Source organism: Heteronotia binoei, chromosome 10, assembly GCF_032191835.1.
Source record: "Heteronotia binoei isolate CCM8104 ecotype False Entrance Well chromosome 10, APGP_CSIRO_Hbin_v1, whole genome shotgun sequence".
Classification (NCBI taxonomy): Eukaryota; Metazoa; Chordata; class Lepidosauria; order Squamata; family Gekkonidae; genus Heteronotia; species Heteronotia binoei.
Genome location: NC_083232.1, coordinates 41,482,066 through 41,508,325, shown reverse-complemented (window position 1 = coordinate 41,508,325; position 26,260 = coordinate 41,482,066). Strand labels below are relative to the sequence as shown.

Genomic DNA, 26,260 nt, shown 5'->3' with positions numbered 1-26,260 from the left:
AACCAATCAGGATGCTCAGATTTGCCACCATAACAGGAGAATTATTATTATAGATAATTAATGCCCCGTGGTGCAGAGTGGTAAGCTGCAGTATTGCAGCCAAGCTTTGCTCACAACCTGATCCCGGCAGAAGCTGGATTCAGGTAGCTGGCTCAAGGCTGATTCAGCCTTCCATCCTTCCGAGGTCGATAAAAAGAGTACCCAGCTTGCTGGGGGTAAAGTGTAGATGACTGCGAAAGGCAATGGCAAACCACCCTGTTAAAAAATCTGCCATGAAAACGTCATGATGCGACATCACCCCAGAGTTGGAAACGACTGGTGCTTGCACAGGGGGACTACCTTTACCTTCTTTTTTTAGATTATAAGCCATATAATTGATGTTTCTGGTCTCAAATATGAGAAGCACTTGTGAATGACAAGAATGTCCAATTAAACATAGAAATGAATAGAAGTTCAAAGATTGGTTGTCCAGCAGATAGTATGGGATACCTGTAATACCTATTTTTATATTCTTTGTTATAAGTAGCAAGCTAACTATAATAGTTTTTATAAATTTGAAGAAAGTATTTGAATATACAAGAATACAGATAACTTTGTATAGCATCTGAAGATATTACTAAGCCAAGAATATGAAGCCCTGTCAAATAGAACAGATTTTTGGCAGATGATTTTGGAAACTTTAAAATACGGGAAACATAATTCTCTTTGAGGAAGCTCATAGCCTGTAACCTGCTTACTTTTGGTCAGCAATTTGGGGAGGGATGGTGGCTTAGTGGTAGAGCATCTGCTCGGTAAGCAGAAGGTCACCATGTTCAATCCCCGGCATCTCCAACTAAAAAGGGTCCAGGCAAATAGGTGTGAAAAACTTCCGTTTGAGACCCTGGAGAGCCACTGCCAGTCTGACTAGACAATACTGACTTTGATGGACTGAGAGTCTGATTCAGTATAAGGCAGCTTCATGTGTTCATAATGGGTTCAAATAAATCATGTCCTTTAATGATCTGTGTAAAATCAATTCTTTTGAGTCTGTTAAAAACGTAAATACCTATTTTAATAGAAGAAAAAGGAAATCAAAGATTATCTAGTAACATTTTTATTTTTGTACTGTATCAGAATCAAATCAAATGTTGTTGAGGTGTATTTATTGCCAAGAGGAATGATCTGATCTATGACAGCTAACTAGATGACTGGGACTTCTTAAGGGCATGCCTATGTCTGAATCAGGCCTGACCAGAGTAATCTGGAACAAGTAGCACTGTTAAACAAGTGGAAAATAAAGTCATCTATTCAGTCTTCTATGCCATAAATGTAAGTTTTCCCAATAGAATTCTTTTCCTGAAACACTTTTATATATTTTCTAAAAATTCTGGAGCATAAGTTGAAAAATGCAAAAGTGTTTTATTTTAAATACAGTACGTGTTAGCAAGTGCTTTAACAAGTACAAAACTGTATTTCAGGTCTTATTTACAGAAGTAAATGCATAATTTCAATTCTTTATAAACATACTTTTATGAAGTATAAAACTGAATCAGTTTTTAAAAAGAAAACTGAAGATATTTCCCCAAACCCAAACATAAATTTGGTTACTCAGTCCTGTAGCCTCAAAACATAACTGAAAACTGAAATAAAATTGGCTGCTCAGAGCTTTTCCACAATATTTGATATTTGTTGGACTAACAGGAATATGCTGACAGGATTGCTCAGGTCTCCCCTAGTTATCCTGTACAATTTCACAGTGTTGATAGCCAGTAGGTTCAGGAATGGCAAAGGAAATATGTCACAAAATTCACTAGCACATAACACTCTACCAACCTACAGACCTTTGTTCGGGAAGGGGGGGTGGCTCTCTTTCAGCCATGTTAGCTAAATGTTATCTCCATGTTCTGAGGCAGTATATTCTGAATACCAATTTCTGGGGCCAAATGGAAGGTGTCTATCACTTTCGAGTTCTGCTTGTCATTGCCCAGAGAGATACAGCAGATTACTATTGAAAACAATGTTAGATTACATGGACTCTGTCTCATCCAGCAAGGCATTTTGTTTCAGCATCAGGAAGGTGTCTGTTAACTTCTGTGCTGTTGAAACATCCTCATGTGTGGCTCAGATCAGAACAGAGATCTCTTGCATGCACAGAATTCCCACTAAATTCAGAGAGAGAGAGAGATGATCCTGGCATATAAAACGCTGGTATGCTTACCATTAAAATAAATGGCCAAGCTGATCCAGGAAGAAGAACTCTCAAACTATGTCTTAAATCATGGTAGACACCTGTTAATTTGGATCACACATTTTTAGATCTTATGTACATAAGGTTGTTGAATAATATGCTTATTATCACAGTTTTCTTGGAACTTGGAATCAAAATGTTTAGAATTTTGATAAGAAAGTCACACACTGAATATACAGGAGATTTAACAAGTTGTGTCTGTTCCACTCTATTTTTGCTCAGGTCAGCTATTAATGTGGGTGAATGTCTTAAAACAACAGTTGAACTGAAGAAGAAAATTACTTAATTAGGAGAGGAAAGATACTGACTTTAGCATGATGTTAAGCATACAGTCATGGACGTAAACTCCTGCCTAATGGAATAAACTCACTATAATTTATATATAGGGTGATGAAGAAGAAACAGCCCCAGGTATGATCTTTACATATTTAGGGTCTGAAAAAGTTGGCAGCAGAATAAAACACTATTCATCTGGAAGTTGTCAGTTCCTTGCTTGACACAGTGTTAGCATCCCAGCCAGCTCTGATCTTCTGTAGCCTCCTCCTAAGGCATGGAAGAAGGAGGATACTTTTGCAAGCCAAAACCACTATTGGAAGAAGAATGGCTATCATAAAAGTAGGAGGAGTATACCATAAAAATTGGCCCACATCGATCCACTTGTTCCATGCAAATACTAGTGCATGAATGGTGCACAGCAGGAGAGCTAAGTGTCCCATCTTGCTCTAGAAAGAAAATATATGACAAGGTAGATTGTTTAGATACATTGTAATATATATTGTCAACACCAGCCAAACTCCTCCTTCCCCCAAAACAAGTCTGGCTTGCTTCTGTGCCTTTAGCAGAAGCTTGACGGTGAAGCTTTTCACAGGACAGAGATATACATTATTACATGCTTGTTCCTAGATAATAATGGCTATTCAAATCAAGAGTCATTTCAAAAGCTGGCAAACCTAGCCACAGGCAACATCAAGGGTTTAATTAAAATCCTCTTGAAGAATGTGTTGATGCATATTCAATCCAATGCCAAAATACAGTCAGCTCTACATAAATAATGCCAGGATCTGCAACTCTGAACTTCAAAAACACACAACGAACTCCATATAGCAGACCTGAAGTTTGGTACACTATTTTTGCACCTTCCAAGCTGTACGTCAAGGTATATGGGCCCGTGCCAGTCCTAATCTACAGCAAAACAGCTAGGATTGTTAAACTGGACTCATGAGTCGATTCTGCTTGCAGAGAAGGGTCTACCTACCCTGTGAAATATCTCCATATAAGTAAATGCCTGACATGAACAACTATTTTCAGTTCGGGGAAGAGAAAAGAATCTGATTTATACCAATAAGGAAATTGTGATTGTCCAGCCTTCCAGCAATTTCCTAGAAAGTCCAGCACTTAAGTTCTTTTCACCTGAATCTATCTTCAGTGTCTAGTTGCATGCAAAGGTATGCACTCTTCCTTTAGGTGACAGTCCCTCCTGAATGAACTATACAATGTCATTTATATATACCTGAATATAATGAAACTCTCTCCATGTCAGTGACTGACTGACCGAGGGAATTGATGTAACTGCCAATATAGCCAGGACAGCAAGTCCCAGAATTCCTAGAGACACATAAATCTCCATTCTCCAAACATCGTGCTCAATCCAGGCATTTTCCTTTTTTTGCTTTACCTGCAGAGAGCATAATATAGTTAAAGTGACGGAATTATGTCTGTAGGACCCAGTTGTATTTAATATTTAAGGCTGATTCATAACAGCTGAATGCATCCCCCTCCCCTAAATCTGGGATTCAGTGTCATCTGTGTATGGGCTTTGCAAGAAGAAAACCTCATAGGAACCAGTAGAAATTACAGCATTTATCATGTGATTAAGGCACTATTTTTTACATTTAGTACTATAATAGGAACAATAGTAGGTTGTGTATGTGTACAAGTCAGTTCACACTGATGTTTCCCTACATGAAACTATGCAGGACAGATCATGGTACTGGGGAGAATATGCAATGCTTCTATAGCTTGTTTACAACTGCAAGGGGGGGGGGGGAGTTGTCCTTTGCCATGGTCTCCTGTTCCTCCTGATTCAGGTGCCACAATGATATTTCAGGGAAGTTTGGCCCTTAAGGAGGCTTATTCTAATTCCCTTTTAACTAGATTTCCCAGCAGGACTGCCTTTATTTGCCAACAAGCAAAATTCCATCTGATGCTACCTTTGACAGGTTGTAATAACATATAATATACTAACGATCAGTACTGTATGGAGCTGATCATCAGGCATTTTTCACAACTTTTGTCATCTTGCTAGGGCAGCTCAAGACTTCTTAAACATTTATTGGCTTGTACACAGGGAATAAGCTATCATGATTTCAACAGGAGCAGAGGGAACCAGATGCAAAGGAGAACGGAAGAGGGAATTTTAGTAGGCATAGCTTTCCTTTAAAAGGCAGCAATTTCTTTAAAATCTTTTGAATGGCAGGGATTTGGATCTCATGGACAATATCAATAGATAGGATATTTTTCATCAATCCCTCTCTTTCCACTGCAGACGTCAGACTCCTGCTTCATGTTGTCCCTGATGGATGCAAGAAAGTCATGCTCCCTTGACAGATTTTTCATTAGCACTTATTTTTGGCAAGATCTAAGCTATACTTTATACTGTTAACATGGTTAATTGTCAAGTCTATGGCTACTGATAAATTAAACGTAAAACTACTAAGGTAGTGACAATCACCATTTCCCCAAAATGTTAATTATGCAATGTTTGAAGGGGGGAAAGGTTTTTTTTTTTTACTTGTTCCAAACCTACAAAAAAAAATGCTGAAAACAGGACAACAATTGCAAGCCTATGGAAAGTCTAAAATTTTCAAAAGTGCTTTTAAGAGTTCTAGGCTGTATCTTTTTTTAGGATACAGCATGTTCTCACACTTTTGGGTGTGAACTACAGAAAATTTATTTTGGGTGTGAACTACAGAAAAATGATTGGTTCTCCCCCAACTTTCTCCCAAAGAACAGAGATTTTTGCCTCCTGCTGTCTTCCTCAAAAGCCAGGTTGATAATGGGCCTTTTCAAAAATCGGGTTTACATTATGCATGCCCTCCTGCTAGGGTGCATTCCCAGTGAAACTGATGGACTATTACTTTGTAAATTTCATCTGGCTGAAGGAAACAATTTATAAGTAGCCATTTGAAGTGGCCACTGAGCTGGTTTAGAGAACCCAGCTAACCAATTGTCAACTGTGTAGGAGCAAAACAACCATGTGCATTCACACCTGGATTATTTCTCATTTTGAGCAGTCATTTTTGTACAACAGTGACATTGCTATTTTTTGAGATAGAATACTTGTTTTATTTCATGTCTCCAGATTGTTTATAGTTTTATGAGCTTCTACCATGGCCCCATCGGTTACCTTTCCCTTTCCCCAAATAAACACTACCAACCTGTTAGTAAGCTTTCATTTCCAGGGCAAGATGGTCCAGCTCCCAATCTCTTAACCATTTTAGTTACACTTTTTAAAATACTGCCACAAGTTTACAATATTTTTCCTCGCAGCTACCATGGTATTATATTGGAGTGTCAGACAAGGAATAATGAGACCCAGGTTTAAATCCCTGCTCGACCATGAAGCTCAAAGGTCAAATTATCCTCTTAGGCTAGCCTCTCACAAAGCTTTTGAGATTATAAAATGGAGATAGCAGGGAAGCATGTATACCACTGTGAGCTTCTCAAAGGGACAAAAATATGACAGAAAATAAAAGTGACTAGAATCAGTTACAGTATTCCACAGGTAGATGCACCATCAATTTCATATTAGTACGAATCTATAGTGTTTGGTCATACCTGTTGATATGCCCAGTTCAAAAGCTTATATCGGTAAGATCTCCTCATTGGATAGCACAAACTGTAGCACGCATGCATTGAGGCAAAAAAAAAGCCAAGAAGCCCAAACTGTTTTCTTGATAACATCCACCTATCCAACCACTGTGGAAAGCGTCTGTATTTGGTTCCATAATGGAGCTGAAAACCCGCAGCCAATACTCCAGGCAAATAAACTAAAGCCAAAAGGGTGATTGAAACAACAGGTAAGACTTTGTTTATAACGAGGACTGGAATTTTATAAAAGACATTTTCTTGAGCAGTTACAAGAGGATGGATGACGTCCCTCAGAAAAGTGTAGGTAAAGGTCAACAAAGATAATATCAGTCCTGTCTTCATTGGCAAATGCCATTCAGGGAAAAGGTCATGTTTGCAGTACTCGTTGGGAGGAGATTCAAACTCATCTATATAGATTCTTTGATGTAAATGGGGGAAAGCAGCTGCTTCAGGTGTACCAGTAACTTGTAAATCCATAATCTGGAAAGGAGAAGACACAATGCATAAACCTGAGAAGGATTTAAGTGTACTTGTCAATACTGGTAAATCCTGCCATTGTTGTCTTTTGTAGACCCATGGAGCACATTATATTTCAAACCATTCCAGATATTATATAAGGTTTCAGGCCTAAGAAAGTTGGTCTCGCAGCTTGTGGATGAACTGAAGAAGCTTAAGATTCAATTTCAGATTCTCTATTGAATCATGATTTTCAACTTGGATTTCTCTTCATGAGGTTGCCGCCTCTAAATATTTCTTCACCATGATCATGATGAAGAAATATGCAACTTAAAAAAAAGAGAGAGAACATGATTCTATTCAAATAAGCATATGATAATAGGGAATGGAGTTTTCAGACCTTTCAACACAATGCTTTGCTTACCAAGATTCAAATGGATATTGTCAAACAGAAGGTAGTGAGCTCTGACTCACAAAAGTTTATGGCAGGATAAATTCTCTTGAGTCTTTAAAGAGTCACCGAACGCTTTCTACCAAGACATAACAATGCCAGTTTTACTGCCTGTACAATAAGACTAAGGAGTCTGGAGGAAGACATTAACAAATAAGACCACAAGGGAGGGCAGACTTTGTTTCTCAGAGCTACATAATCCTTTTTCAAGAACTTTGGGATCTGCTAGTCACAAAATGGCTGCTCTGTGGGAGGAGCAAGTCACAAAATGGCAACTTATACGAAAGTTGCAATGTTTTGGAGCACATCAGTGCTTGGATGTGGAAACCTTTTGATTTCTTAAAGCAAGCCACCACTCCCAATTGCAACTTGCCTTTGCAGGGAAGGTTTCCCTGGAAAAGGCAAATAGCAGCTTTGATGCATGGGGAAAGAGTTAACAGTACACTCCTTTCCCTCCCAGAGTAAGTGTATCTATGTGCATGCATGCATTAAAAAAGACTGGTTGAACTCTCGGCAAAATCTTCACTCGCTTTTTACATGAACTAAGCATTCATGCAAAACAATACTATCATTACTAGTACTTACTTACTAAAATAGTGCATACCTGAAGTCTCAAAGCTCTTTTCATACATTCTCAGTACCCTGTACAACTATCCTATGAGAAAGGGCAGCTTTATTATTGCCATAGTATACATGAGGACAAAAGGAAACCAAAACAGAGATATACTTTGGTCAATAAAACATACTGAATTTATGGCTAAACTGAGGCCTTAACTAAGGATTTGTAGCTCATGCTCTTGACCATTATACCATACCAGTTCAGCATTTCCTACACAAGTCTTCTGACTCAACCAAAATCACCAGCATGAATTAACTGCACACTGGAATTCCTTAATCATGTAACTTGCCATTTCTGGCATCAAATATAACCAAAGGCATGGCAACCCTATATTAACAAGAACCACACCCATACAGAATAATCAAATGACCCCATCAATACACATGTAGCCCAAATGGCAAACAGAGCCCCCCTGGGATTATTTCAATTCAGAAAAAAATGTGTATGAGAGGCTCAGATTCCTTTCCCCATATGCTGCAGTCCCAATCTGAATTGGGCTCCTGCACATCTGGGAACTGAATTCCCGGCAGGAAAACTTGCCACCTTAGTCCTTAGAGAAGAGATGAGAGAGATCATGTGGAAAATGGAACATGTACTTAGGTCCTCTGAGGGAAAGAAGAACAAGTGAAAGAACTCCATGCCCACATATCCAAGTCACCTACTTTGGTAGGTGGGTGTTGATGTGTTGGTATGTTTGTGGAAGAGCACCTCATTTCGTTGCTCTCATTTTCTTGAGAACAATGACAATAAATCTATCTGTCTGTCTGTCTGTCTGTCTGTCTACCTACCTACCTACTTTTTGTTCCTTCTTTTATGAAGACTTTGTTTTTCAGACCTAGGTATTCACTTAGTATCTAATTTTATCCACAACTTGAGGTTGCTCAGAGTTCTTTCAGCTATCTCTGCCTTGCTTGCTCTTTTTTGAAAAAAAGCTTTCCCCCTCTGAAGAGGTCAATCCTGCCACTTTGCTATTCTTGATCCTGCCATCTCTGCTCTCCAGTGAGCCTGAACTTCCTTCCATTCACACTCTATTTCCACTAGCCCCACTTTGCCTCTAGATAAGCTTGCATCCTGTACCTTGAACAGGTGTCCTGCCCCCAAAATAAGTGGCAATCTCAATAAGGATCATAGTGGGAGAAAGTAGGTAAGGAGGAGCCTGAAGGGTAAAAGTGTTCCCTCTGTATTTGACTATCCCAGCCCAAAAAGAATGTGGAAAAAGTTGGTGTTTACATGTATTTGCTCAGGCCACCAAAATGCCTAAAGCCATACTAGCACATGTAAACTTTTAGGAAAATAGGACTCTTACCAAACTGTTGCAGTTTTCTTGGCCTGCTTCAAGCTTCATCTTTTGATCTTCATCTCCATCCATGCTGTTAGCCAACCCCATTCTTTACTTCAAAGCAACTCTACGAGGAAATTTCAGGCAGCTTTTTAGTTTCTTGTACTAGAATAACTTGGAATAACTGGTAGCACCTGGAGATCTCCCCCTATTACAACTTATGTCCAAACAAGCAAGATCATATAAAGGATGGTGTCATATAGAGGATGGTGTGGAATTGTTTTCTGTGTTCCCAGAAGGTAGGACCAGAACCAATGTGTTGAAATTAAATCAAAAGAGTTTCTGGCTCAACATTAGGAAGAACTTCCTGATCGTTAGAGCGGTTCCTCAGTGGAACAGTCTTCCTCAGGAGGTGGTGGGCTCTTCTTCCTTGGAGGTTTTTAAACAGGTTAGATGGCCATCTGACAGCAATGAAGATCCTATGAATTTAGGGGGAGGTATTTGTGAGCTTCCTGCATTGTGCAGGGGGTTGGACTAGATGACCCTGGAGGTCCCTTCCAACTCTGTGATTCTATGATCATTTCCCCTAAAGGATGGACTCTATGGCATTTGTTGAGGTTCCTACCCTCCCTAAATCCCATCCTCCGTAGGCTCCACCTCTAACATCTTTAGATAAAACAATGTTGACTGATGTGACAGTTAAAGGTTTTAATCCATCTTCATATGATGATGTAGATTACAACCTATCACAAATAAATAACAACAGAACTCAAGAGACATCCTACAATAAGCCACTGTACATAACTTCAGTGCTTAATTGCAGACCGGCAGCCAGATGTTTTGTTAAAACATGGTCTGTTGCCTCACTTCAGACGGATGCTGAGACTCAAAAGCATATGATCATTATAAATAAAGGTGCTTTAAAAGAGCTCTCTGTTTTTTAATTGACATCAGTTAAGCTGTAGTTTTCTGGCCACTCTACTTGAAAACGCAGTTCCCAACAAATATTTATAGGGCAGCTAAAAATACAGTTCCAGCATTCAATGGAAGCAGTTGCTTCACTTAGTTCAGGGGTGTCGATCTAGGCAGGGATGCCAAAAGTGAACATATTAAAGCCTGCAGTTCAGACTCCTCAATATTTATTTTGGCATCTCCAAGTGTGACAGAAGCCACATAGCACTGCCTAGAGGCTTACAAATGTTTCCAAATGACAGATGGAAAGATAAAGACAAGGGAGAGCACAGGAATAGAGTCAAGCAAGTAACAAAATTGCAGGAAAGATAAAGACAAGGAGGGCTTTTTATTAGACACTAGGAATACTGCTTGAATTAACATTTCTAAGGCTACAGACCTGGGGTTGTCAGGTAGCACCTCCCCCCCCAAGGCTTTTAAATGATTGAACAGAAGTGGAATGTTATATCGTGGTCTGTAAAAATGAACCAAAGTTTACCTCAGGGTTGTAACTGTGCAAACTGATGAGTATAAACACAACTGAACCCAGTGGAACTTATTTCTCAATAGTCACATGATCAGATTGCCAGCAAATCAGAAAGTCCCCCAATTTTGTTTATTTATTTACTGTACCACTTTAGCAAGGGTAGAAACAGTTCTTGGCTTTTAGTTCAAGGTAATAATATATCTAAGACAAATTCCTACTGCTGTGGGATGTCTGTGTAGTTCAGGCTTGTTGATTTTCAAAAAGTTTATCACTGGAACTTCTGAAATTCTATTGATAATAAATCAAGCAAATTTGTCCCCTCATCACATCTCTTCTGTCATTTGCCCCATTTCAGATTTTTTTTCTAGAATTCCAGTGTGTTTGTGGGTGCATAATACCATCAAGCCATAACTGACTTATGGAAACCCCATAGGACTCTCAAGGCATTCTAAGATGGTTTGCCATTGCCTTCCTCTGCAGAGCAATACTGGAATTCCTTGGTGTAATTCAGTGTTAATCATAAAGGGGCTGAAGGTTTGTGACTAATTGTGACTAATAGTTCTGTACATTGGCTTCAATGAGTTCAGATGCTTAGGAGCCGCACTCCAGACACTCCCCGCCCGGTAAACCAGGTTTAACAAAAACAAAACAAAACATATTTGAATTCTAAATGATGGGGAAAGCAAGGGGAACAACCCCCCCCCCCCAATTGTCACATAAAAATATGTGTGTTCGATTTTTCCTTTTGATGTTTTGTGAGAAAGTCACAAATATTCCAGAGGTCTTGTCTTCAATATTTTGGTGAAAGTCAATGAAATTATGGGGTTTCCAGTTTTTGTGTAAATTATTAACAGAAGAACAGGTTACAAGTACATTTGTGTTGGATAAAAGGCTGTTTCTACATGAGGATTTTCATCTACATGGAATGCAAGAAGACCTTGGAATGTAATGGGAGCTTCTACATGACTGCTAAGCTCTGCACCCTACTTTTGTTACTTTAAAGCACCCCTGAGCAGTGCAATGAAGCTCACCTGGGAGGCAGAAGGGCAGGGCCATCTAAATAGCATTATGGGCCCTGGGCAAAGCAGTGTACTGGGCCCCTACGACAACTACTCACAGTAATAAAAATGTAAATGGTCGATAAGTGCTGCAGCATACACAGATTAGTATGGGACCCCTATGCTCGTGGGGCCCATGGGCAAGTGCCCATCAGGCCCATGCGTTAAGACAGAAGGGGGTTGTTGGCTCCAGCCCCCCTGCACAGTGCAACTTCTGTCCTGTGTTTTGCACAGATGTTATACAAAAAGGGGGAGGGGTCAGAATGGTGGTAGCAGTGAGTGTTCTGGGGGCACAGATCATGTGGACACCATTCCTATACAGTCTAAAATGACTTGCTGCTGCTGCCACCCCGATAGTGGTGCATTTTCACAACTCCCACATATAAGGTGTTTGGGCTCGGAATCATCCAGCTCCCCTGATACACGGGGGACAACCAGGGTGGCCCTAGCAGTCCCAAAAACGGGCCCCATTGACAGCAAGGTCCCCCGCCTGGAATGCTCACTTGGTTGGGATCTGGGGACAAAGAGGAGCACAGTGGCCCTTATCCACAATATCACCAGACAATACCATATTCCTTTCCCTTTGCACCTCAAACGCCTTCAGGGCCATTCACATCTCTGGGTAATGGGAGGAACAGTCTACTTCCAGGTGCCAGGTCCCCATTTCCATGACAACTCGATAATATATGTGGCAACAGAGAGCCAGATCTATACTGCAAAGCAACAGAACATCATCCTCACCCCCTTTTTACAGCATACAGGTTGACAGGCAAATATATATGACTGAAACTGCTTTAACCCATGCCAGGATACCATCCTGAAAAGAGCTTCAGCAGGGCCAGCTGCAAGGCGCGAAGCCTGAGGGTTGTCAACAGCCAGCAGGATGGGGAAGCCAGCCGTAGGAGGCTGTGCTGATCACTTCAGGATTGAGCCCATCCTCGGATGCTGGTGTCAGGCCTACCCTCTACCCAAAGAGAGATAGAAATTAGGGCAAAGAAGGGAGACCAGACCAAACCAACCCCAACTACATGAGGCTGACTGGCCTTGATAGGCAGGGTCACGCAACTGGGGGAGAGGAAAAGAGGCAGGGATTGGGGGGAACGGGGAGCCAGCACACAGAGGTCAGGGAGGAAGCAAGCTGGGCTTTTGAGGCTGTATTAACAGGGACCACCCAGCAGGGAGGAGGATGAGGATGGTGACTTAACCCCTCCCCTCCCAAGACCTCTAGCCAGCTCCAGGGTCTAGGAAGGTGATGGTGGAAGGTCGTAGAACCCTGGAGGGGCAATTGGGGTGAGACATAAGTATAACCTGACCTGGATAGCCCAGGCAAGCCTGATCTCATCAGACTGTAGAAGCTAAGTAGCGTTGCATCTGGTTAGTGTTTTGATGGGAGGCCCCCAAGGATGTCAGGGTTGCTACACAGAGGCAGGCAATGGCAAACCTCTTCTGTCCATCTCTTACCTTGGAAACTCCATGAGTTTGTCATAAGTTGGCTGTAACCTGATGGCACTTATATATATTTGTTGTTCAATCACACAGTCGAGTTCGACTCTTTGCGACCCCATGGACAAAGTCACGCCAGGCCCTCCTGTTTTCCACTATCCTCCGAAGTCTGCCAAATTCCTGTTTGTTACATTAGTAATGCTGTCCAGCCATCTCATCTTTTTCTGTCCCCGTCTTCTTTTGCCTTCTGTCTTTCCTAGCATCAGGATCTTCTCCAGGGAGTGCTCATTTGGTGGCCAAAGTATTTGCGCTTCAGCTTCAGCATCTGACATTCCAGTGAGCAGTCTGGGTTGATTTCCCTTAGGACTGACTGATTTGATATTCTTGCAGTCCAAGGGACTCTCAAGAGTCTTCTCCAGCACCATATCTCAAAAGCATCTATTCTTTCTGCGCTCAGCCTTCCTTATGGTCCAGCTCTCATAGCCATACATTATTACTGGGAATACCATCACTTTGACTACACGGTCTTTTGTTGGCAGGGTAATGTCTCTACTTTTTATTATACTGCCCAGGTTCATCATAGCTGTCCTCCCAAGGAGCAAACGTCTTTTAATTTCATAGCTACAGTGACCATCTGCAGTGATCTTGGATCCCAGAAATGCGAAGTCTGTCACTACTTCCATGTCTTCTCCTTCTATTTGCCAAGGTGTGATGGGGCCAGATGCCATGATCTTAGTTTTTTTGATGTTGAGTTTTTTTGTTTTAAACAATTTATTAATAACATATGGTAACAATGTCTGTTTATATCATTACTATCCCTAACCCATATGATATTTTCTAATCCCCCCTCCCTCCGTTACTAGACTCCCATCGAAGTTATATACTTGAGTTCACTTATAAAGTTACCCTTACCCAATCAAAGTTCAATTTCTCCCTTTTCTCATATTCATTATTAAAAAATTGTCCAATGTCCTTTTAGGTTCCACTCTTTTTCTATATATCCTCTAAATTTCTTCCACTCCCTTTTAAACACTTCCAAATCATAGTCTCTTAAGGTTCTTGTTAGTTTATCCATCTCACTCTATGATAAAACTTTCACGATCCAGTCCCATTTCTCTGGTATTTTTTCTTACTTCCATAACTGCGCATACAATGTCCTAGCAGCTGAGAGCAAGTACCAGATTACAGTTCTATCTTCTTTTGGAAATTTTTCCATTTGTAGTCCCAACAGAAAAGTCTCTGCAACTTTCTTAAAATCATATCCCAAAATTGTAGATATTTCTTGTTGTATCATCTGCCAAAACTTTTTCACTTTTCCACAAGTCCACCACATATGACAAAAAGAACCTTCATGTTTCTTACTTTTCCAACATCTATCTGACATCTTTTTACTCATCTTTGCCAGTTTTTTCGGAGTCATATACCACCTATACATCATCTTGAAACAATTCTCTTTAATGCTCTGACATGTTGATTGTCCCGGCCGGCCCGGGCGAGGACTGCGCGAGGGGGACCCCCCTGCGCTCGCCAGCCAATCTCCCCCTGTCGCCGCCCCGAGAGCTTCCCACACCTCCCCAAGCCCCTGCGGCAGCCCCGCCGCTCACCTGGGCCGACGGAGCCCTGGCAGTGGCCCGAGCAACGCCCCACAGCCGACGTGCTCGTCTCCGGGTCCAAGGAGCGTGGCCAGAGCGAGATGTCGGAGAGCAGGAAGGAGAAGCCAAGCCCAGCGTCGGGCAAAGAGGAGGAGAGCCGCCTGACCCGCGGCGGCAAGAGACGCCACACCCCATCATGCTGCAGAGGCCCAGGACGCCCGAGGCACGCCAAAGGCAGCCCAGCCCCGGCAAGCCTCTCCTGGGCGTCTGGGACTTTGAAGGGGGGTGGAGCCAGAGAGAGGTGGAACCCAGGAGGGGGGAAGGACTGGGACAGGAGGATAAAAGGGAGTGAGGCAGGAGGTTGGGGAGGAAGCTGGTCGGTGCTTACTGAGGCTGCCTCCAGAGAGAGAGGGACAGGAGCCGCTGCACAGCCAGAAGGGGAACGGGGGCCTGTGGTGAAGTAACCTGGCTCCCACCCCTGTTTCTGAGACCTCTGGGGAACACCCACAAAGTACCCGAGGGGGGCTGCCCGGGATAGTGGGACGATGGATGCACCGGGAGATCAGGAGGGACGCCCAGGGTGCGACATTGATATTCTCAAAGAGTTCTTCCAAATATATTCCCATATGTCCATCTGTATTTCCTTATTTACATTAATTGCCCATTTAATCATTTGAGGTTTTACTAATTCTTCTTCTGTAGACCATTTCAACAATAATTTATATATTTTCGATATTAATTTTTCATTATCTCCAAAAAGAACCTTTTCCAGTTCAGTTTGCTCACATCTAATTCCAACAGATTTAATATCATTTTCCATCAAACTTTTTATTTGTTGCATTTGAAACCAGTCATACTTGTTATATAGCTCTTCGGCAGATTTTAATTCAACTTTATCACCTTGAATCTTTAGCAGTTGATTACCGTATTTTTCGCACCATAAGACACCCTTCCCCCCCCCAAAGAAAAAGTGGGGTAAAAAGTGTGTGCATCTTATGGAGCGAAGGTACCGTACGTACCTTCCTCCGGGGGGGGGGGGATCCGCTGCCTCCGTCCCGGCGCTTCCCCATGCCTGCCTGCCTGGCTCCAGCTCTGACGCTTACAGCAAGCGCCAGGATCGCTCCCTCCGCCCTCTGATCCCAGTGCTTGATTTAAGCATCAGCACTGAAGCCATGCAAACGGGCAGGGAGAAAGCACGCCTCCCCCTCCTCAGCCGGCGCTTGCGAAGCGCTGGGTTTGAGGAGGGGGCGGGTGCTTCCTCTGCCTGGCTTCAGCTGCTGCTTTCAGCAAGCACTGGGATCGGAGGGTTGAGGGAGAGATCCTGGCGCTTGCTGTAAGCATCAGCTGAAGCCAGGCAGGAAGGCAGGGGGAAAGCACGCCGCCTCCTCCACAGCCCAGCACTTTGCCTGGCTTCAGCTGCCTGGTTTCAGCTGCTGCTTTCAGCAAGCGCTGGATCGGAGGGTGGAGGGAGCAATCCTGGCGCTTGCTGTAAGCATCAGCTGAAGCCAGGCAGGCAGGCAGGGGGAAAGCACGTCGGCCCTTCCACAGCCCAGCGCTTTGCGAAGCGCTGGGTTTGTGGAGGGGGCGGGTGCTTCCTCTGTGCCTGCGTGCCTGGCTGGGAGACAAGCGGCGAGATCACTCCCTCCGCCCCCATCGCAAACCCAGCACTTTGCAGGGAGCCATCTTGCCACTTGTCTCCCAGCCAGGCACGCAAGCGCGGGGGAAGCACGCCGGCGCCTGCGTGCCTGGCTGGGAGACAAGCGGCGAGATGGCTCCCTGTGAAGTGCTGGGTTTGCGGTGGGGGTGGAGGGAGCAATCTCACCGCTTGTCTCCCAGCCAGGCACCTGCATCTAATGGTCCGGAGCGTCCAATGGACCGAAAAATACGGTATATGACACCCCTCTCTCTTCATCAGATTCAACTGTTATTTTTATTACTTCTGCTGGCACTATCCATAACGGCTTTCTTTCATCACCATATTTCTTATATTTTATCCATGTATTTAGTAAGTTGTTTCTAATATAATGGTGAGAAAAAAGACCATCCATCTTTTTTTTCCCATAGTACATATAAGTATAAGTAGGCCAGCCGAATTTATTTTCATGAGCTTCTAACAATAAAAGCTTTTTATTTAACAACATAATCCAATCCTTTATCCACGTCAAACAAACTGCATCATGATACAATCTTAAGTCTGGAAGTTGAAATCCTCCCCTCTCTTTAGCATCCGTTAAAATTTTCATCTTAATCCTTGGTTTTTTCCCAACCCATACAAATTCTGAGATCTTCCTTTGCCATTTATTAAATTGTTTACTATCTTTCACAATCGGAATAGTTTGGAACAAATAGATTATTCTTGGCAAAATGTTCATCTTAATTGCAGCAATCCTACCCAACAAGAACAGATTAAGTCCATTCCATTTCATCATATCTTCATCCATTTTACGCTGTAACTGTTCATAGTTGTTTTTGTACAAATCAATATTCTTCATAGTTATTTCAAGATCTAAATATTTAACTTTAGAAGTGACTTCACATCCCGTCAAACTCTGCAATTCTTTCTGTTTATTTAGTTGCATATTTTTACATAAAAATTTCGACTTCTCTTTATTTATATAGAGTCCTGCCATTTCTCCATATTCTTTTATCTTAGCTAGCAACAAAGGTACCACTTGTATCGGATTTTCAATTATAAACACAATATCGTCTGCAAATGCTTTATATTTATAAGAAAATCCTCTAATTTTCAATCCTTCTAACTCTTTATCGTCTTGTATTTGCATTAGCAGAATTTCAAGAGTCATTATAAACAACAATGGTGAAAGCGGACATCCTTGTCTTGTACCTTTGCTCACCTTCATTTCATTTGTAAGGTCTGCATTTATACACAATTTTGCGTGTTGATCCATATATATTGCTTTTGTCATTCTTATAAAATATTCTCCCAGGTTTATTTTTTTCATTACTGCAAACATAAAGTCCCAGTTCAGATTATCAAAGGCTTTTTCTGCATCTACAAAAAATAACGCCGCCTCTTTCTGGCTGCTTCTCATAATATTCTACAATATTAACAACAGTTCTTACATTGTCTCTTATTTGCCTTTTGGGGAGAAATCCCGCTTGATCTTCCTTTATAAAATTGATCAAATATTGCTTAAGTTGTTCTGCCAAGATTCTTGTATATATCTTATAGTCATTGTTTAATAATGAAATTGGTCTATAGTTCTTTACATTTGTGACATCTCTATCTTCCTTGGGAATCAATGAGATTACAGCTTCTTTCCAAGTATTTGGAATTTCCCCTTTTATTCTTATCGTATTCATCAATTTTTGCAATTTTGGTACTATCTCATCTTTGAGAGTTTTATAAAATTTAGTTGTATATCCATCCGGCCCGGGAGCCTTACCTACTTTCATTACATTTATTGCTGCTTCAATTTCAATTTTTTCTATTGGATCATTCAAAATCTTTTTCATATACTCAGTCAGGGGTGCTATTTTAATATTTCGTAAATACTCTTCCATTTTTTCTTTTTTAATTTTCACACCTTTGAATAAATTTGCACAATATTTTAAAAAATCTCTTTTAATTCCTTCTTGGTCTACTATCTCTTTTCCGCTAGCCACGATTTTATTAATAATTTTATTTTCTTTCTTTTTCTTCAGTTGCCAAGCTAAATACTTTCAAGGTTTATTCGCACCTTCAAATGATTTTTGTTGCAAACTTTTTAAATTCCATTCTAATTCTTTATTCAACAAATGTCTTACTTGGGCTTGTAATATAGTGATTTCCCTAATTAATTTCTTTTTCCCTGGTCTTTTTCTTAGTTCCCCTTCTTTTTTCTTTATTTCATTTTGTATGTCCAACATCTGCTTTTCTTTAGCCCTCTTATCTTTATTATTCAATGTAATCAATAGTCCTCTCATTACTGCTTTGTAAGTATCCCAAACCGTCTGGAATTCTATATCATCAGTGTCATTTATTTGGAAAAACGCTATAATTTCTTTTTCTAGAAAAGTCACAATATCTTTATCTTGTAGCAAATCCTCATTTATTCTCCATCTTTTTGTTTTCTTTTGCAATTTTGCAGCCCAAAATATTGGATTATGATCTGCACATACCTTTGGTAGAATCTCCACTTTTCTAGTTATGAGGCCCAAACTTTTAGAGCCACATAGCATATCTATTCTGGAAAAAGTATTATGTCTTGCTGAAAAGAAAGTATAGTCTCTTACTTCAGGGTTAAATTTTCTCCAAATATCCTCCAAGCTTTCTTGTTTAACCAACTCAAAAAATGATTTTGGCAGTCTCCCTTCTTAATTATTGCTCTTTTGGCCAGACCTATCTATATTGTTTTGTATTGTTCCATTGAAATCACCCATCATCAAGATCTGGTCATAGGACACTTCATCCAACTGTCGTTTAATATCTTTAAAAAAAAATCTTTTGCTCCATTAGGTGCATATAGTCCTAATAACGTTTTCTTTGCATCCATCATCACTTCCACTGCTATATATCTTCCAACTTTATCTTTAAATATCAATTTTGGTTCTAATTGTTCTTTAATGTAAGAGACCACACCCCTTTTCTTTTGATCCGCCAATGAAAAAAATTCCAACCCCAATTGTTTGTTCCACAAAAATTTGTAATCCTTTTGTTGTATATGAACTTCCTGTAAACAAATTATATTACATTTTTTTTAATCCAATGAAATGTTGCTTTTCGTTTTTGTGGTGAATTTAGTCCATTTATATTCCAAGATAATAATTTGTAATCCATTATGATGCAAAGTCTTTATTCTCTTCAAAAAAACTACACATCTCTTGCTCATTCCTTATTGTAATCCTTCTTCCATGTTGCTCAAAGCCCAAACCTTCGGGTAGTATCCATCTATATCTCGTTCCCTCTGCATGTAGCTTCTCTGTTAATCTCTTGTATTTCTTCCTGTCATTTATCACTTGCCTTGGCAGCTCTTTCATTATTTTGATTCTGCTCCCTTCCACTATCAGAGCCTTTTGAAAACTTTTATTTAGAATTTCCCCTGCCATATCTTTTGTCCTTAGTTTTATAACTATATCTCTTGGTAAGCCTTTATCTTTTGCATATGATGAATTAACTCTATACTGTCCAACATGTTTCTGGACTTTTCAGGATCTTCCTCTAAATAGTCAGCAATTATTTTCACCATATAATCGGGGAGGGACGATGGCCCAGTGGTAGAGCATCTGCTTGGGAAGCAGAAGGTCCCAGGTTCAATCCCTGGCATCTCCAAAAAAGGGTCCAGGCAAATAGGTGTGAAAAACCTCAGCTTGAGACCCTGGAGAGCCTCTGCCAGTCTGAGAAGACAATACTGCCTTTGATGGACCAAAGGTCTGATTCAGTATAAGGCAGCTTCATATGTTCATATATGTTCAATCCATTAAATCAGTTCCCTCCCCTTCAGGTGTTCCTCTCAGATGCACTTGAGTTTCCATTAATCTACAGTCATGAACTATTACCTTCTCTTGAAGTTTTAATAAGGTGGAAGCATGCACATCAACTTTCTCTTCAACATCCTTGAATCTGTTTGTAACCATACCCAGCTCATTTTTAAAATCTTCAATTTTTTTTTTAAGTTCTCCAATGTCCTTCTTAAGCTCTTTTTTGCAAGCTGTTAACATCTTCTCCACACCCTTCATGATCCTGGCCTCCATGGTATCAACTGACTTTGCATTTTGTCCAAAGAATGAGGTTTTGCACGAGTTAGTCTTTCTTCTGACATAAAAAAAACCCATCAAAAAATCCAAAAACTCCAATTCTAAATCCAGCACCAAGTCCAGTAGCTTAGAACTTGCTGTTTAAAATAAGACTAATTTCGTCCTTCTCCTACCTTCTTGGGCTGAGATATTGATTTTTAACAGTTTTTGGCAATTTTCCCTTCTTCAAAATGGCAATCGCAATTTCTCTATGGTTAAAAATCCCTAGCAAAGACCTTCTTCTTGCTCCTCTCACCTTCAGCTTTTACTTCCTGGTTCACTGAGCCCAGATCACGTTCTCCAAATATCGCGGTGTTTAGAATACTTGCTATGTTGATTGCAAGTGCACCTTCAGCTTTTACTTCCTGGTTCACTGAGCCCAGTTCTCGTTCTCTAAATATCGCGGTCTTTAGATGCTTGTTATGTTAATTACAAGTGCAGAGCCATAACACCGAAGCATACGTCAGTGACCTCAGGTATTCAAAACAATTTTCATTCCCAGATTCTATCAAAGTATTTAATTTAACAGAGTCCAAGTTTCAAGTTTCCTTTTCCTCCCCTCTCTTTCTTTATTATTCGAATTTTCCCACCTCCCAATGTTATTTAGATTAGCTTAGAAAAGTCACGGAGCGAGAGATTGTAATCAAAGTACCTTAACGGCTATGCCTCTTAAACTTCGGTCTTGTCGCTTCTCAGAAGTTTAACAGTCCCAAAAGAGTGAGATCCAGACAGGCTTATGCCAATTAAATGGCTCTTAATCCTTTGTAGATGCTGAACGACGCCACTTTTCTACGCCGGACCTCAAAGCTTCAGAAAGACCCCCTCTGAGATCAATCATTAGCTGAGGTCACACAGCTCAAAGTATTTTGTACGTTATCCTGGGCAAATTTCTGTCTGAGGAATGTAGGCAGGAAGCCCATAAAGGCTTCTTACTACCCTGAACAAAGAATTAAGTTTTCCCCTTATTCAGGAGATGTCAGCTCTGTTGGATTCTCACACCGGAAGCCCCTTTTTTTGATGTTGAGTTTTAAGCCTACTTTTGTGCTCTCCTCTTTCACCCTCAACAAGAGGTTCTTTAGGTCCTTACTTTCTGCCATTAGAGTAGTGTCATCTGCATATCTGAGGTTGTTGATGTTTTCCCCAGCAATTTTAATTCAGGCTTGTGCTTCATCCAGGCCAGCATTCCACATGATGTACTCTGCATATAAATTAAATAAGCAGGGTGACAATATACATTCTTGTCAAACTCCTTTTCCTATTCTAAACCAATCAGTTGTGCCATATCCCGTTTTGACAGTTGTTTCTTGACCCTTATACAGGTTTCTTAAGAGACATGTGAGGTGGTCTGGTACTCCCATCTCTTTAAGGACTAGCCACAGTTTGTTGTGATCCACACAATCAAAGGCTTTAGCATAGTCAATGAAGCAGAAATAGACGTTTTTCTGATACTCCCGTGTTTCTCCATAATCCAGCGAATGTTGGCAATTTGATCTCTAGTTCCTCCATCTCTCCGAAACCCAGCTTGAACTTCTGGTAGTTCCCGATCAAAGCACTGCTAAAGCCTAGCTTGTAGGATCTTTAACATGACCTTGCTGGCATGTGAAATGAGTGCAATGGTGCGATAGTTTGAACATTCCTTGGCATTACCCTTCTTTGGGATTGGAATATAAAATGATCTTTTCCAATCCTGTGGCCACTTTTGTGTTTTCCAAATTTGTTGACATAATGTGTGCATCACTTTAACAGCATCATCTTTTAGGACTTTGAATAGCTCAACTGGGATACCATCATCTCCACTCGCTTTGTTGTTAGTAATGCTTTCTAAAGCCCATTTGACTTCACACTCCAGGATGCCTGGCTCAAGGTCATCGATTTCACTGTAATGGTTGTCTGGGACATTGAGATCATTCTTGTATAATTCTTCTGTGTATTCTTGCCACCTCTTCCTGATCTCCTCTGCTTCTGTTAGGTCCCTATCATTTTTGTCCTTTATCATAGCCATCTTTGCATGAAACGTTCCCTTGATTTCTCCAATTTTCTTGAAGAGATCTCTTGTCCTTCCCATTCTATTATTTTCCTCTATTGCTTTGCATTGTTCCTTCAGGAAGGCCTCCTTATCTCTCCTTGCTGTTCTCTGGAAATCTGCATTCAGTTGGGTGAATCTTTCCTTTTCACCTTTGCCTTTCGCTTTCCTTCTTTCCGTAGTTCTTCAGGCACTCTGTCTATCAACTCTAGTTTCTTAAACCTATTCTTCACCTCCACTGTATATTCATAAGGGATGTGATGAAGGTCAAACCTTAATGACCTAATGGCTTCCTCAGTTTTCTTCAGTTTAAGCCCGAATTTTGCAATGAATAGCTCATGATCTGAGCCGCAGTCAGCTCCAGGTCTTGTTTTTGCTTTTCCATCTTTGACTGCAGAGTATATAATCAATCTGATTTCTGTGTTGCCCATCAGGTGATGTCCACGTGTCAGGTTGCCTTTTAGGTTGTTGGAAGAGGGTGTTCACTATGACCAGCTTGTTCTCTTGACAAAACTCTATTAGCCTTTGCCTGGCTTCATTTTGTTCTCCAAGGCCAAACTTGTCAGTTGTTCCGGTTACCTTTTGACTTTCTACTTTGGCATTCCAGTCCCCTATGATGTGGTGTTAATTCTAGAAGGTGTTGTAGATCTTCATAGCAGCCAAAGTAAGCCTTTCCAATGGAATGCCAACTTTCTTGAAAAAATTGAGTTTCTTGCTTTAGATGTGAAGAGGCAGGCTAAAATGCAGTAGCAGAGCCACTTACCTGGGGAGAGAGAACCTGAGGAATGTATTGGGCAAGAGGGAAAAAATTGGGTGCTTTTTTTGGCTACATCATTTTTAGGAGTTTTGTTCCTTTTTGTTGTAAAATCCCATTGCAGGGTAATACTGCAAAAGTATTCAAATGCAACAGTGCAATAAATTCAAAATGAGCCTCTAAAGTTAATTTTGGCTCACAACAGTTGAAAGGGTTTATTTCACTTCCCCCCCTCCATTTTGTTTTCAAAATGCTCAGAAGTGTTGCACTTTTGTTTAAACAGTCTAGAAAATTAAGGTTTCGTTAGCTCTTCCAGCATGGAGGGCTGATGTCACTCAGTACTTTTCCTTTTCAGAAACCAAAGAGAATGAAAACAAATTTTGGTTGAAAAGAGCCTGACAGCAGCATCCTATGCAGAGTCACAGCCTTGCCAATTCACTCATTCTCTCAGACACCACAGGCTACCACTGTTACTTCTGTACCATAGGAGTGATATTATCTCACATTTTATGCTTGCTTACAACTTGCAACCCCATAGCTACTTTTCTCCTGGTTGATTTTTTACAAGTTCCAGTCCTCTGGCTCTACAAGCACTGAAGAAGAGTTCATTGCCATCTAAACGTTAAGAATTGGTCATATACAAACATTAAGAACTTGGAAATAATTGCATGCTCATCTGAAGCAACACAATAGGAACAGCAATCTGGAAAAATAAACCAAAAGCAAAGGAAAACATATCTGCTGGAAATTTAAGATATAAGTTGTCAGGATGTCCAACCACTCAGCTCTATTGTTCATAGGGGTCTGGAACTTAAATTATAAGTTCCATGTGTTTTATCAGCATAAGGGAAGTGGTTTTAAAATTAAAAATATGGTAATGTATTTTACAGAATTTAATTCAGTGCATCTACAGAACATCCAATGCATTAACTGAGAATGGGGCACAGACTCTTGCATTGCTAAAACAGTTTGACTTGCTGAGATTTGTAGCATATTGTGTGATTTTGAACTTGGCCTAATTTAAAAATAAAAGGTACTCTCACTCTCTTCGAGTTGTTTAATATTTGTATTATGAAAACAAAATGGAACTCAGAAGTGAGTGCATACGCATACATACACTGTTCCCTAGATTTGGCCTTAAAGATTCTGATGACCTTGGTGAAACACTAAAATGCACTTACGCACATCTGTCTATCTGTCATCACATCAAACCCTATAGTTTCTGGACAGGCTTGCTCTCTCCAACTCAGAATCACTACACTGCTCAGTTTATCTACAACACAGACTGTATCCACGACTCTGGCTCTAATCCTATCAAATGCCACATGCTCCCCTTAGTCTAGTGCTACACAATGTGGTGCCCATGAGTACCATGGTATTTACCTGTGAGTTTCCTGGCAGCCATTTGTTTTAACCCTAAAGTATCTCTTTCTCATATCATGGGAGTAGACGAAAGGAGTGGGTCTGCAGAGAACATCCATTAAAAGCTGCCTCTGACTTGCAACCTCAGAATAGTTCATGACTGTCCCCAGGACAGCATGGCAGCCATTTTGTGGTGGTGGTACCCCATGGCTGTTCTCAAAATTCCAAGAAGGCTCACCAAGGTTGGGGATCCTGTTGCCTTAGTCTCTGACTTTTTCCATCTACTTTTTTTGAACCACAAAAGCTGCTGCTCCTTTCTGCGGGTAAAACAAAAGCAGGACACTGATCATATGCTAGCTGAGATGTTATACCATGAGAGACATTTCCTAGTTCTAGGAGTTCTGGGTGTGATTCCAGGAAGAGAATTAATCTTATTTTGTGACCTTCTGCTTCTACAGTTTTCTATTCTGAGCACATTTGTCTTCCATACAAGAGTTCTTGGCATTGTTTCTCATTTTAAAAGCTGGGTGGAAAAATTCATCTCTGAAATATGGGACACTGCTTTGGAAGATCAATTAAGCACAACCAGTTTATATCTACAATATTAAAAAATTATGAACAGATATACTTTTATAATTTTAAAAGCTTTTACAATATCAGCTAGATGAATATCATTTTTTTAAAAAAAAAGTTTAGAAATGATTTTACAAGAGAGAAAAGAGTTTGCTTTAGTAAGCCAGGCTAGCAGGAATACACCTCCATTCACTGAACGAGAAAGGAGGCGGTCTCAACATATACACAATAGTTACAACAACTGCAGTTTATACATTGGATGGTACACCAGTGTGTCCCAAAGTAAGCACAACATACACAGAGAGGTCTTCAAAGCTCTTTCATACAAGCCATAAAAGCTCTTTTCCCCTGCGAAAAAGCAGGGTTCCCTTCAAATACGCATAAAGGACAAGCAAGTGCTTTTAAGTGAGCGCAGCCACACTACCACTGGTAGTGGTACCACCTTTCTTCTCTGCACGTTCAGCCTCCAGGGCTTTATACCGCGCGAATAAAGAGCTGACACACCTCTCTAGTCGTATATGGGAATCCTTGCTCCTAAGAACAGTCTGCACAAACAGCAATCGTGCTGGCTGTGGAAAATGAAGTGCCGGTCCCAGAGGCAGCCACCAGTTGCGGCGGTGTTCATTCCTTCGTGTAACTGCTGTGCGCCATTGAATAAAAGTCCGGCAGGACCAAGATTTATGCAGATTCTGCTGAATCAGCTAAGATTTAAACATGCAAATCTTAAGCAAACAACATCTTGCCGGTAAGACTCCTGGACAAAACCCCGTCTGTTGCAATGCTTGTACATTTCGTGCCGTCTGACGTGGACAGAAACGTCACGGGCTCTTTCAAACAGTAAAAATAAAGGAACGTTGTTTCCATTCCCTGTGTGTGGGGCGGGGGGGGGGGGGCTCATCATTGCCACGGCTCCGAGAGAGGAAAATGCTGCGAAAGGGAGCCAGCGATTACATTGTCCGGAGAGCAGTTAGAGGCATTTCTCAGTCTCTTCCTGAACGCCCTGCTTCGTGGCTCGTCTCGGCTCAGCAAATATGCGGTCAGCCGGGAGACTGGCACCCGTCCACCGCCCCAAGGCACCGGTCCGCGCGAGTCAAGCGATCTACTTACAACTTTTCTTTCTTCTCGCGAGCAGCTCGGCTCAACCAGACCAGCGTCTCCTTCTAGCCCCTGCAGGTCTGACTGCTCGGCGTGCAGCTGCCTGCCCCGCCCCTCGCAGCTCCGCCTGCAGCGTCCCCCCAGCCATTCCGCGCCTTGCCGGCTCCTCCTTTCCTCTGTCCCGCCGAGCTTAGCTGGGGATTTGGGACACCCCCGAGGAAGGACGCGGGCAGCCCTCCTTTAGAGAAAGCCAAGCGCGTTCTTATTTCTCAGACTAGCATTGC

The 26,260-nt window shown here is 41.3% G+C and overlaps 1 protein-coding gene across 1 annotated transcript; it reads right to left on the bottom strand.

Moving 5' to 3' along the window:
- Positions 1-1,378: 1,378 nt before the first annotated feature.
- STEAP1 (STEAP family member 1) lies at positions 1,379-26,260 on the bottom strand. Its single transcript, XM_060248467.1, has 5 exons — positions 25,989-26,260; positions 8,930-9,029; positions 6,065-6,577; positions 3,738-3,902; positions 1,379-2,949 (listed from the first exon to the last, which is right to left on the bottom strand). The coding sequence occupies exons 2-5, from the start codon at positions 9,008-9,010 to the stop codon at positions 2,695-2,697; spliced, it is 1,014 nt and encodes a 337-aa protein (XP_060104450.1). The 5' UTR covers positions 9,011-9,029; positions 25,989-26,260; the 3' UTR covers positions 1,379-2,694.